This window comes from Oncorhynchus nerka, linkage group LG1 (assembly GCF_034236695.1).
Source record: "Oncorhynchus nerka isolate Pitt River linkage group LG1, Oner_Uvic_2.0, whole genome shotgun sequence".
Lineage (NCBI taxonomy): Eukaryota > Metazoa > Chordata > Actinopteri > Salmoniformes > Salmonidae > Oncorhynchus > Oncorhynchus nerka.
The window spans coordinates 34846991-34860969 of record NC_088396.1 but is presented as its reverse complement, the minus strand read 5'-3'; the positions used below and the strand labels follow the sequence as shown (position 1 = coordinate 34860969).

Genomic DNA, 13979 nt, shown 5'->3' with positions numbered 1-13979 from the left:
ACAGATGTTCATTGTAAAGGGTTTAAAATAAATTTCCCATGCTTGTCCAATGAACCATAAACAATGAATGAACATGCAGCACCTGTGGAACGGTCGTTAAGACACTAAGAGCTTACAGACGGTAGGAAACTAAGGTCACAGTTATGAAAACATAGGACACTAGAGAGGCCTTTCTACTGACTCTGAAAAACACAAAAAGAAAGATGCCCAGGATCCCTGCTCATCTGCATGAACGTGCCTTAGGCATGCTGCAAGGAGGCATGAGGACTGCAGATGTGGACAGGGCAATAAATTGCAATGTCTGTACTGTGAGACGCCTAAGAAAGCGCTACAGGAAGACAGGATGGACAGCTGATCATCCGCGTAGTGGCAGACCACGTGTAACAACACCTGCACAGGATCGGTACATCCTAACTTCACACCTGTGGGACAGGTACAGGATGGCAACAACTGCCCGAGTTACACCAGGAACGCACAATCCCTCCATCAGTGCTCAGACTGTCCGCAATAGGCTGAGAGAGGCTGAACTGGGGGCTTGTCGTCCTGTTGTAAGGCAGGTCCTCACCAGACATCACCGGCAACAACATCACCTATGGGCACAAGCCCACCGTAGCTGGACCAGACAGGACTGACAAAACGTGCTCTTCACTGACAAGTCGCTGTTCTCTCTCACCAGGGGTGATGGTCGGATTTGCGTTAATCGTAGAAGGAATGAGCGTTACACAGAGGCCTGTACTCTGGAGCGGGATTGATTTGGAGGGTCCGTCGTGGTCTGGGGTGGTGTGTCACAGCATCTTCGGAATGAGCTGGTTGTCATTGCAGGCAATTTCAACGCTGTGCGTTACAGGGAAGACATCCTCCTCCCTCATGTGGTAACCGTTCCTGCAGGCTCATCATGACATGACCCTCCAGCATGACAATGCCACCAGCTATACTGCTCTTTCTGTGCGTGATTTCCTGCAAAACAGGAATGTCAGTGTTCTGCCATGGCCAGCGAAGAGCCTGGATCTCAATCCCATTGAGCACGTCTGTTGGATCAGAGGGTGAGGGCTAGGGCCATTCCCCCCAGAAATGTCCGGGAACTTGCAGGTGCTTTGGTGGAAGAGTGGGGTAACTTCTCACAGCAAGAACTGGCAACTCTTGTGCAGTCCATGAGGAGATGCACTGCGGTACTTAATGCAGCTGGTCGCCACACCAGATCCTTTTGATTTTGATCCCCCTTTGTTCAGGACCACATTATCCCATTTCTGTCAGTCACATGTCTGTGGAACTTGTTCAGTTTATGTCTCAGTTGTTGAATCTTGTTATGTTCATACAAATATTTACACATGTTAAGTTTGCTGAAAATAAATGCAGTTGACAGTGAGAGGACGTTTCTTTTTTTGCTGAGTTTAGGTCTCAATGTTACTGTCGAAGTAAAGGTTAAATAAAAAGTAAAAATGTACCTGTCTCTGTATGTTCCTGAGGAGGCGTGTGGGGCTGCTGGGTTCGTTCTCCGTGTCGGAGGGAGGGTCTCTGCCCCTCGATGTGAACGGCAGCCCTGCCGTCTCCGTTAGTAACGTCTGCTGAATCTGCCCGTCTGTCATCGGCTGGGAATCCGCCAAGACCACACCCCCCTGAGACCACAAACACACTACTATCAACGCCACAAGGGCATATTCACACACCAAATGAAGCTGGTGAGGCGAGGACGGCTCTTATGGCTTATGCAAACCATGTGCTTGAAAGCATTCCAGCCATTACTATAAGCCGATGAAGTGCCACCGGCCCCCACTAATTCACACATGATCATAGGACAGGTCGTGAGGGAGGTCGTGGTGATTACAGCTGTCTGGAGACAGCAGGAGGAGGGGGCTGTCATGACTGCTGATGAGAGCTGATTGACAATGAGTGAATTAGATCTGGGAAAACTAATGAGAGATTAAAAACACCACAGGCACTTTACAAGAACAGGTCCACACTGTGATGTCACACACACACAGGCGCATCTAATTATAAAAGGGCAGAGGCTGACTAGAGGAGGAATGCTGCACCTCCTTATCTAAAACACAGCCTTTAATTAACTAGTCAAACCTCAGAAGGCTTTGTACAGAAGATAGAAAACAGAGTCAAGTGACAGACAGGCATATGACAACCTCACCCCCCCTGCCTGGTCTAGAGCCTAGGGGATCGAGTCTTCTCTGTGTGTGTGTGTGGGCCAGGGTTCACTAGGGGCCTATGGAACTGGGCCTTACCTTGGTGGAGGTGATCTGTTTGTGCAGGTCCCCCAGTTGTTGGATGCGTCCCTCAAGCTCTGCCACATGCAGCTGTAGCCAGGTCCACCCGCTGCCCACCTCAGCCCTCTCCCTTTGCCACCTCCACTCACACCTACTGGAGACAGACAGACACAAAGAGAGAGGTAGAAAGAGCATATGATCAGACAATCAATTCCATATTTTTCTAGATTCATAATATCTGTAGGTTTTGTATCCTTTTTTTCTTATTTTCCCCCCCATCTATTAAAAAGACAACCTTTTCCTTGAAACAGGTTGAACGGTTGGAGTGTTCGTAGGTTTACTGACCTTTATAACATAAATAGCCCAGCACAACAAGAGTACAGAGGCTGAGGACATATGGTTCATATTTACACAGTACCGTCAACAAATAGCAAACACTATGACCTACATTATAAAGCACTAAATGAAAATGCTACTTTTGCATATCAGCTTTTTCTTATGATATGGCGGATGAGGGGGCTTTATTCTTATTCTGCTGAGTATAAAGTATATCTAGGCCACAAATAAATCATTAGAAAACTGTAGGTTTCCATGGAGCTTCTGACTGCGTTTCACTATTACTGTAGTGCAGGGTTAGAGGTTGGTTTCTGGCAGGCAGTTAGGTTAGTTACCATGGCTCTATGTAGCGACGCTGGGAATGCAGGAGCAAGCCACTTAGAGTGGACAACTAAAGGGAACATTTTTCATCAGACAGGCTGGGTCGGCTGGTGACTGGTAGACATAAATAGACATAAATAGACCCCCACGCGAGCAAACACAGGCCCAATGTTGTAACACTGTAGCCTCTCAAACTAAGAACACTTCAAGTTTCGTTTCATTTTACAGTAAGGAAAGTGACAAAATGACTTTTGACATCCTGAGCTGTAGGCTAGGTGGTGGAACGTATCCACACTGTAAAAGTGTAAAAAGCTGCCACCCCCATTCCCAGTCAAGTCGTCTCCGAGGAGAGGAGAGGCACTTCCTCCCTCCCTCTCGGGTTGCAACATAAACAAACAGCCCACAGGACCTGGGCATTATCTCCATTCTCCAGAGACACTGCTGCCGCCCAATGGAACACCACCCCCAGCCACTCTCTGCCAGGCCAGCTCAACAAAGATAAATACACAGCGGCACTGGCAATGGAACACCACCCCCAGCCACTCTCTGCCAGGCCAGCTCAACAAAGATAAATACACAGCGGCACTGGCAATGGAACACCACCCCCAGCCACTCTCTGCCAGGCCAGCTCAACAAAGATAAATACACAGCGGCACTGGCAATGGAACACCACCCCCAGCCACTCTCTGCCAGGCCAGCTCAACAAAGATAAATACACAGCGGCACTGGCAATGGAACACCACCCCCAGCCACTCTCTGCCAGGCCAGCTCAACAAAGATAAATACACAGCGGCACTGGCAATGGAACACCACCCCCAGCCACTCTCTGCCAGGCCAGCTCAACAAAGATAAATACACAGCGGCACTGGCAATGGAACACCACCCCCAGCCACTCTCTGCCAGGCCAGCTCAACAAAGATAAATACACAGCGGCACTGGCAATGGAACACCACCCCCAGCCACTCTCTGCCAGGCCAGCTCAACAAAGATAAATACACAGCGGCACTGGCAATGGAACACCACCCCCAGCCACTCTCTGCCAGGCCAGCTCAACAAAGATAAATACACAGCGGCACTGGCAATGGAACACCACCCCCAGCCACTCTCTGCCAGGCCAGCTCAACAAAGATAAATACACAGCGGCACTGGCAATGGAACACCACCCCCAGCCACTCTCTGCCAGGCCAGCTTAACAAAGATAAATACACAGCGGCACTGGCAATGGAACACCACCCCCAGCCACTCTCTGCCAGGCCAGCTCAACAAAGATAAATACACAGCGGCACTGGCAATGGAACACCACCCCCAGCCACTCTCTGCCAGGCCAGCTCAACAAAGATAAATACACAGCGGCACTGGCAATGGAACACCACCCCAGCCACTCTCTGCCAGGCCAGCTCAACAAAGATAAATACACAGCGGCACTGGCAATGGAACACCACCCCCAGCCACTCTCTGCCAGGCCAGCTCAACAAAGATAAATACACAGCGGCACTGCAAAGGAACACCACCCCCAGCCACTCTCTGCCAGGCCAGCGCAACAAAGATAAATACACAGTGGCACTGGCAATGGAACACCACCCCCAGCCACTCTCTGCCAGGCCAGCTCAACAAAGATAAATACACAGCGGCACTGGCAATGGAACACCACCCCCAGCCACTCTCTGCCAGGCCAGCTCAACAAAGATAAATACACAGCGGCACTGGCAATGGAACACCACCCCCAGCCACTCTCTGCCAGGCCAGCTCAACAAAGATAAATACACAGCGGCACTGGCAATGGAACACCACCCCCAGCCACTCTCTGCCAGGCCAGCTCAACAAAGATAAATACACAGCGGCACTGGCAATGGAACACCACCCCCAGCCACTCTCTGCCAGGCCAGCTCAACAAAGATAAATACACAGCGGCACTGGCAATGGAACACCACCCCAGCCACTCTCTGCCAGGCCAGCTCAACAAAGATAAATACACAGCGGCACTGGCAATGGAACACCACCCCCAGCCACTCTCTGCCAGGCCAGCTCAACAAAGATAAATAGACAGCGGCACTGGCAATGGAACACCACCCCCAGCCACTCTCTGCCAGGCCAGCTCAACAAAGATAAATACACAGCGGCACTGGAGCGGTTCTATACTGCTGGTGCATTTCTTTACTCTTGCAGTTACACACAGGTTGTTTTCAGCCCTGATCCCAACTGAGGAAAAAGCCAGCCTGTCTGTATTAACTAAGCTCTGCTTTCTTAAACACGTATTTCTCTAGTTGTATGTCTGGGCATAAAGTAAAGCTTACAGCTGGGATGGCCCATGGATCAAACCCCCCAAAATTACTATTTTAAATAATATACCCTTCCATTTAAAAAGTTTGGGGTCACTTAGAAATGTCCATTAAAATAACAGCAAATTGATCAGAAATACAGTGTAGATATTGTTCATGTTGTAAATGACTATTGTAGCTGGAAACCCCTGGTTTTGAATGGAATAGCTACATAGGCGTACAGAGGCCCATTATCAGCAACCATCATACCTGTGTTCCAATGGCATGTTGTGTTAACTAATCCAAGTTTATCACTTTAAAAGACTAATTAATCATTAGAAAACACTTTTTCAATGATGTTAATAACCCAGCTGAAAACTGTTGTTCTGTTTAAGAAGCAATAAAACTGTCCTTTAGACTAGTTGAGTATCTGGAGCATCAGCATTTGTGGGTTCGATTACAGGCTCAAAATGGCCAGGAACAAAGCCCTTTCTTCTGAAACTCGTCAGTCTATTCTTGTTCTGAGAAATGAAGGCTATTCCATGAGAGAAATTGCCAAGAAACTGAAAAGCTCATACAACGCTGTGTACTACTCGACTTCACAGAACAGCACAAACTGGCACTAACCAGAATAGAAAGAGGAGTGGGAGAAACAGACGCCTCACAAGTCCTCAACTGGCAGCTTCATTAAATAATACCTGTAAATTGTCATTAATAACATTTTGTTTTTTCTGCTCTAGAGGGCAGCTACCTAAACTTACAGTAATCATGTTCCAATTATTGACCGGGTTGGCCACCATTGATTTTGTTAGTCAGCATTTCTCGCCACCCTATAGATTTATTTTTTAGAATTGCAGAAAATGTTGCTTAGGGACCCAAAAAGGCTAGGGCCAGCTCTGACTGCATGTTTGCGTGTGGGTACACAGACCCACAAAGCCACTGCGGCCATGAGGAGTTCAGATTTTTGTGGCCCCCACTCCCATCAAAGTTGCCCATACCTGGTTACAAGGTGTACCCCTCATTTCACTTACAAATATTTATCCTAGTCTGCCACAGTGTTACGGATACAGTTATCCTGTGTGTGTGTGTATCCTGTGTGTGTGTCTTTTCTCTCCTTCTCCCCTCACAGGTGAAAACCATCACTCCCCAATCAGTCAACAATCAATCATCAATCAGAAGACACACCTCCTCCTATTTCCTACCCTATCACAGTTCCTTCCCCATGGTTTAAAAACCCCATCATTTGTTTGCTCTGGAGCAATCTCTAGCTCAATCTCTCTGTAAATGCCATGTCTGTAGGTCTCTGTGTTTCACTCTCGCTTTTTGTCTTAACCTCTCTTTTGTTTAAGCACCTCCATAGCACTTTGTCATCACCTGTGAGTATTGTTTTTGGTTATGGTGTTTGTGTTTGTTTGCTGGTGGGAAAGGTGGAAACCAAGACAAGTCGCCCATGGGCATACACTACCCGTAGGTGAACTTTGTTAAATACACTAGTTAGAACTGGGCGGACCACCCACTGTATTTTTGGTTAGTTAGTTAGCTGTTGTTAAAGTAGGCTAGTCTAGCTTAGGGGTGTTTTTGAATACTTATTGTTTCTTTCCTTGGGTCCAGCTCAGACCCTTTTCCTGCTCCCCCCATTACAGTGTGTTTATAAATAAACCTGGAGTTTGACGGTAGATTTCTGTTGTCGTGGTTATTTCGTTCACACTTTTACTTTGTCACAATAATAATTACACCTTACAGTTAATACAGTTACCAGTCACTCGTGAGCAGCTGATTGCTAACCAAAAGGTTGACAACAAGCTTGCTAAATGTTTTTCTAGTGTTGTCTCATTGGAAGATGTGAAGAAGAAGAACGTGACTTACTTCATTGATGGTAATCTCCTCATGCGTAAATGGAAATCCCATGTTGACGCGGATGGAGATTGGAATGCTGTTTACCAAATAGTGATTCCTACAGCCTTTCGACAAAATGTGTTATCCCTTGCTCATGATCACCAGTGGTCTGGTCATTTAGGAATCACAAAAACTTATGATCGGATCCTTCGACATTTCTTTTGGCCGGGTTTAAAACAAGATGTGGCTCAGTTCTGTCGGACATGCCACACATGTCAGATAACAGGAAAACCAAATCAGGTTATTCCTCCCGCTCCTCTTTGTCCCATACCTGTCATAGGTGAACCATTCGAGCATGTGGTGGTTGATTGTGTCGGACCGTTACCAAGACAAAATCGGGTAACCAGTTTTTGTTAACGATAATGTGTATGGCTACAAGATACCCCGAGGCCATTCCTCTGAGAAGGATTACAGCCCCGGTAGTGAGTAAAGCCTTAATAAAATTCTTCACGACATTCGGGTTACCTAGGGTGGTACAAAGCGATGAAGGAACCAATTTCCTATCCAAGCTCTTCAGGCAGGTGTTAAAATCCTTGTCAATTGCGCACCGTGTGTCAAGCGCCTATCACCCAGAGTCTCAGGGTGCACTTGAAAGATGGCATCAGACACTGAAGTCTATGCTACGTAAATATTGTTTGGAATCTGAGAAAGATTGGGATGAGGGAGTTCCTCTAGTTTTGTTTGCTGCTCGTGAAACTGTGCAGGAGTCCCTAGGTTTCAGCCCGGCTGAACTGGTGTTTGGTCACACAGTGAGAGGACCAATGAAAGTCCTTAAAGAACAGTTCTTGTCCCAAGAGTTGTGTACCAGAGATGAGAATGTGTTGGACTACGTTAGTCGCTTTCGTGAGCGCCTACACCAAGCTTGTGCTCTCGCAAAGGAAGCTCTGTCTTCCTCACAGAGGAGCATAAAAAGATCTTATGTTACGAATCCCTTTTGGCCCGACAGTCTAGGGGGGATGGTAATGAGACCCGTAACATAACTCATGCAAATTATTATTGTGACAAAGTAAAAGTGTGAACGAAATAACCACGACAACAGAAATCTACCGTCAAACTCCAGGTTTATTTATAAACACACAGTAATGGGGGGAGCAGGAAAAGGGGCTGAGCTGGACCCAAGGAAAGAAACAATAAGTATTCAAAAACACCCCTAAGCTAGACTAGCCTACTTTAACAACAGCTAACTAACTAACCAAAAATACAGTGGGTGGTCCGCCCAGTTCTAACTAGTGTATTTAACAAAGTTCACCTACGGGTAGTGTATGCCCATGGGCGACTTGTCTTGGTTTCCACCTTTTCCCACCAGCAAACAAACACAAACACCATAACCAAAAACAATACTCACAGGTGATGACAAAGTGCTATGGAGGTGCTTAAACAAAAGAGAGGTTAAGACAAAAAGCGAGAGTGAAACACAGAGACCTACAGACATGGCATTTACAGAGAGATTGAGCTAGAGATTGAGCTAGAGATTGAGATTGCTCCAGAGCAAACAAATGATGGGGTTTTTAAACCATGGGGAAGGAACTGTGATAGGGTAGGAAATAGGAGGAGGTGTGTCTTCTGATTGATGATTGATTGTTGACTGATTGGGGAGTGATGGTTTTCACCTGTGAGGGGAGAAGGAGAGAAAAGACACACACACAGGATAACTGTATCCGTAACAGCATCAGCAATAAGTTCAACGTTCTTTGCTTCTTTCCTGGGCTGTTTGTCAGAGGTGATCAGCTTCTCAGAGGTATCACACAATCCATCTTCTTGATCAACCTCTTTGAACAGAACAGTGTTCGACAAATCTATCACGTCACCCTCTTGTCGTGCCTGAGCACGAGTGACAGCACAAGCGGGGAACACATGTGGATAACTCTGTGCCAGCTCATTAGAGAGAGTGGTCACTTTTATCCAATACGGGTACTACCTTTCCTCCGGCAATATCGTTACCCATTATAAAGGTCACACCTTTCACTGGCAACATAGGGCGTACCCCCACTCTGAATATTCCACTGATTAACTCAGAGTGTACTTTCACAAAGTGCAATGGCACTGGGACAAAACCCATTTCAATACCCTGCACTAACACACTGGAACCACAGTATGTATCGTCAGATAAGGGCAACACATCAGACAATATAAACGACTGCGCCGCACCAGTATCTCTAAGGATTTTAACCGGTCGCTGAGACGCTTCGTCATTCGTTAGGGACACAAACCCCTCGAAAATGAATGGTTCATAACTGCGGTCGGGGACTGAGACTTTCAAACTACAGTTACCCTGAGGCACCTGTTTTGTTGCAGACCTCACAACCGTACGAATTAGAGCAACACCTGTTGGTGGCTTGGCACGAAGAGGCATCCCTTGTTTGCGTTTAAGCAGGAAGCAATCATTAATCATATGTCCTACTTTATGACAATAGAAACAGGGACGCTCATTCTTCTGGCGTGCTTGATATACTACTGCTGGCCGACTAGGACTAAAGGTAGGAAACTCAGTGGCTCTACTCTCAGTTTGAGCCGAAAACACACTCTTGTGCGTCAACACAAACTCGTCTGCCAACACAGACGCTTCTGCCAGACAGGATACTTTCTGTTCGTTTAGGTAAACTACAATGCGTTCGGGTAAGCAATTTTTAAACTCTTCCAACAAGATTAACTCCCGGAGAGTGTTGAAATCAGTTACCTTACTAGCAGCATGCCATTTATCAACCAGATTTCCCTTGTCTCTAGCAAATTCCACATAAGTCTTACTAGAAGACTTTCTATGAGACCTAAATCTCTGTCGGTATGCCTCAGGCACAAGCTCATAGGCACGAAGAACAGTAGCTTTGACCACTTCATAATTCAAACTGTCCTCCAGAGGTAACGCTGAAAAAACCTCTTGTGCTTTACCAGTTAATTTACACTGAAGTAATAGGCACCATACCTCTCCAGGCCATTTCAATGCTACGGCTATACGCTCAAATACACAAAAATAGGAGTCACAGGTGATGACAAAGTGCTATGGAGGTGCTTAAACAAAAGAGAGGTTAAGACAAAAAGCGAGAGTGAAACACAGAGACCTACAGACATGGTATTTACAGAGAGATTGATCTAGAGATTGAGCTAGAGATTGCTCCAGAGCAAACAAATGATGGGGTTTTTAAACCATGGGGAAGGAACTGTGATAGGGTAGGAAATAGGAGGAGGTGTGTCTTCTGATTGATGATTGATTGTTGACTGATTGGGGAGTGATGGTTTTCACCTGTGAGGGGAGAAGGAGAGAAAAGACACACACACAGGATACACACACACACAGGATAACTGTATCCGTAACACACAGTAACTGCCACATCAAATTATGAACATATATGAGTGGAACTGAAAGAGGACAGAAATCAAGAGTTTGACTTCCCAATTTTATCCTTGTAACCATTGTTATCACATTTTGCAGGAAGAGGGGCCAAAAATGGCCCGTCCAGTCTCAGAAGAGGAGATATTCCCAGGGGAGGTGCATGCCATAACCTCTCCCCATGAAGGAGCTAATGAAAGGCCACAGAGACAGACCATCCTACCCCATAGAAATAGAATGAATAGAATAGCAACCGTTCTTTGTTCTACCCAGCAGGAGACAGGGGCTCCAACAAAGACAAGACTGCTGCTGCCAGGATGATGCCAGACCCAAAACACCACTCCGCCCTGTCAAACAAATCATCCCCCCCCCCTTCCACCTCTTCTCCCCTGTTCCCTGAGCTCATAAACCTGTAACTCTTTCTCACCCCCCCTCCTGTTTATTAGACAGGGAATCACAAAGGCATCCCCTCCACATTCCCCTTTGGTCCCTTCTGCCCCACGCAAACCCTGTCTCCTTCCTCAGTCACTACATTCCAGACAGGGAGAGCAGGTTACCTGGCGATGTGCTCCCAGCCTGGAACTTAAAGACAAACCGGCTCATCTTTGCCACTTACTTAAAAGTTCAAACCTCCCAATAAACTATAATGAGAAACATGAAACCTTCCTAAATGCTGGATGATTCAAATGCTAAGAAACCTGGCGTGATCACAGTGTTTGAGTCTCAGAGAGCTGTTACTCCTACCTAGGCAGAGAGACACATCATAGCAGAACCATTATTACATCCTCTTAATTTAGCCCTAAACACTTTCCTCATCTCATGATCTGGGTCACACAGACTTCAGAGGAGGACTCAAAGGGCTCTTCCACCGAGGCAGTGTGTGGGGGTGGATATATGGCCTTACAAAGTCTGTGTTTATGTACCTGGCCTGGATGTGGGTTAGAAGAGGAGAGGGTCTGTTCTGTTCGTACTGTAGTAGAGGGTCAGGTGAATCTGCTGCCTCTGCCACAAACTAAAGAGGTTATATGATGTTAACCGGTTTTGTGCATTGAATGCGGTCAAGTGAAATGTAATTTCAAGTGTAAGGTCTGTGTTTTTCCATGTATAATTCACTCACTGCCACACATATGGCATGTGTTTCTCATAGCCTACCTCTGCCCTTAACCCTGTTTATTAAGCTGTGATAACCCACTGTGGAATCCAGGAAAACACCACAGCTCTTTAAAATATGCCTGAAATATGAGAAACAGACCCAAGCTCAAACAAAGCTACAGGTTCAGCTCACAGCTTTTAACAAAACCCATCCAGAAACATAGTTAACTCTGAAAATGCTGTGTTCCTGTTGCACAGTTAGGACTACAATGTTTTTGCATCCCAGTTAAGCATGAAATACATTTCTCTACCATTCTTATTCAACTGAACAGACTTCCTGTTTCTCATAAGTAATTAAAAGGGTCTACAACATAATTACAGCACATTACCAGAATGTCTGTACTCACACTGGTTGAGACGTGGTCCCCCATTTCTGCTCAGGCTCCAACTCTTCATCTGAGCTGCTCTCTGTGGCATCAGAGTCTACAGCCTCCTGAACCCCGCGCAGCACGGCCTGGGCATAGCGCGTAAACTCCTGGATGTCTGTGGAGGGGGATGGCGGTAAGGAGGTCTGCAGTAGGGCACGGCCCTGGGTCCTGCGGCTCAGTGTACCTGTCTGTCTCTGCCCCGTGGCTGGATCAAAGGGCTTGGTATTTGCAGGGGGTGAGGGGGGACCTGGGGTCTCCCTGCCCTGACTCCCCTTCAGACCCTCCAGCTGGAGGCTGCAGTGGCGAGAGGCGTGGTCCCCTAGTAGAGCTTGAAGTCTCCTCTGGAGCCGCCCAGCCCGTCCTAACTGAGACATTTGTTGGGAGAGATGCCAGTGGGTCTGCTCTCTCAATGCCTCCTCTACCAATGCAGTCACAGGCTGCTCCAGGCCCTGGCTCCTAGCTCCCCTGACCCACAGCTGTGTTGGAGATGTGTCTGTGCTGCTGGAGCCCCCCTCCTCCTGCCTCTCAATGAGGGGTGTGGGGACAGCAGGGTTATACTGGGACATGAGGTCACCCTGGCAGTATTTTGAAGGGGACTGGGGGATATCATAGCCATCTGGTCCATGGCCACTGTGTTGACACTGCTGTTGCTGCTGAGCCACAACTTGGCTATTGTGTTCAGGGACAGGAACCAAATACATGTCTTGTGCACCTGGACAGGCAGCCAGTGATTGCTTCAGGTTTTTGTTGAGAGACAGGAAGCTGAGCAGGGAACCAGGGCTGGAGAGAAGCACTGTTTTGTACTGGGCAGCCGAGGCCTGTAGCAGAGGGGACAGGAGCGAATCGGCAAAGTCAAGGGGACTCTTGCTTGAGCAACAAGTGTCCAGAAAGGGCAGAGAGGCGAGGTTGAGCCACACCCTCTGAGCATAGCTGTCCTCCATCAGTTTCAACTGAGGATCACACTCGATGTTGAGCATTGCCCCATCTGCATCCATGTTGCTGGACGCCAGGTGCATTCCGTGGACGTCTTTGGAGAGCTTGGTCAGGGCTGGGGCCATTCCCTCCAACCAATGATGTCACTGCTGTTCTCTGTCACACCAGAGGATGCCAGATCTGCCTCAGACGTTCCCTTTTCCCTTGACCAAAAAATAAAACCCTGTCAGCACTTCATCCACCAAGCTGAAAATAAACTGGAAATACTAAAAACTGCAAATTCTGGGTAGGAAAACATCCAGACAGTAGCTAGGCAGCTAGGTACATTAGCTTAGCTATAGTGATAAAGATGAAGTCAGAAAGAAACCATTAACGTTAGCTAGCGATCATCATGGATGGCTCAAACAAGTCAATGAACTGACGAGGTGGGAACTGTGCTGATATTTATAATTGTCGAACTGCAGTCAGACATCAAACGTACTCGACTTACTAACAAGACCGTTTGCAAGAATAAATCAAACACCTTAATCAGCTTGAAAGCTTCCTGGAACACAAAAACGGGCACGGAACGTCAAGTTGAAAATAACGTATCGACCATCTTTTTGCTATTCACCTTGAATGAAAATTGACAGGGTCCACGAAAATAATATTCTTGAAGCCTTGATTTATGTCGTGAAAAGCTAAGCCTTTCCCTAATTTGACATGTTAACCGCAAAAGTCTGGAAAGACAGTTTATCAGAAGATCTTTCGGGTTGACAGTCCCTTCTCCGTGGTCCTATTTATTTCCAACTGCCATGGAACGGCGACGACTGCTGCTGCTGCTCTGCGTTTGACGCAATGACTGTTCGCGTTGAGGAGCTTTGAGTGAGTGTTGGGGGGCGTGGATTCCTACGTGGGGGCAAGTCTATGCAAACGTATTTCCATTCAGGACCAATAATATTCAGTCATATGAGAACGTTTAAAACAGTTTTTACTTTCTAGAAAACTAGAATCAATAATCACAATTTCTCCTCAAATCCTCGATTATTTCATAGTCTAGCCCAGTGGTTTCCAAACTGTGGGTCGGGATACACTTGTGAGTCGTTGCAGGGATCCAGGTGGGTCACGGGGTGAATTCTTTTGAGTGTAGAAAATATAATGGTCCTATATATTGTTTAAATAATAGCTTATAAAA

General features: G+C 46.9%; 1 protein-coding gene across 3 annotated transcripts in view; it reads right to left on the bottom strand.

Moving 5' to 3' along the window:
* The window catches only part of kansl1l (KAT8 regulatory NSL complex subunit 1-like), a 32571-nt gene extending 18919 nt beyond the window's left edge, over nucleotides 1–13652 (bottom strand). Inside the window, exons 1-4 of one of the 3 annotated variants that reach the window (XM_029660255.2) lie at nucleotides 13419–13652; nucleotides 11852–13008; nucleotides 2235–2370; nucleotides 1446–1616 (exon numbers count right to left, since the gene is read on the bottom strand). In XM_029660255.2, the coding sequence (XP_029516115.1) occupies nucleotides 1446–1616; nucleotides 2235–2370; nucleotides 11852–12930 (1386 nt within the window). In that variant the 5' untranslated portion in view covers nucleotides 12931–13008; nucleotides 13419–13652. Of the gene's footprint in view, nucleotides 1–1445; nucleotides 1617–2234; nucleotides 2371–11851 lie in introns of all 3 variants that reach the window. The other 2 variants (XM_029660247.2, XM_029660264.2) reach the window with 2 other exon arrangements.
* Between the last annotated feature and the right edge of the window lie 327 nt (nucleotides 13653–13979).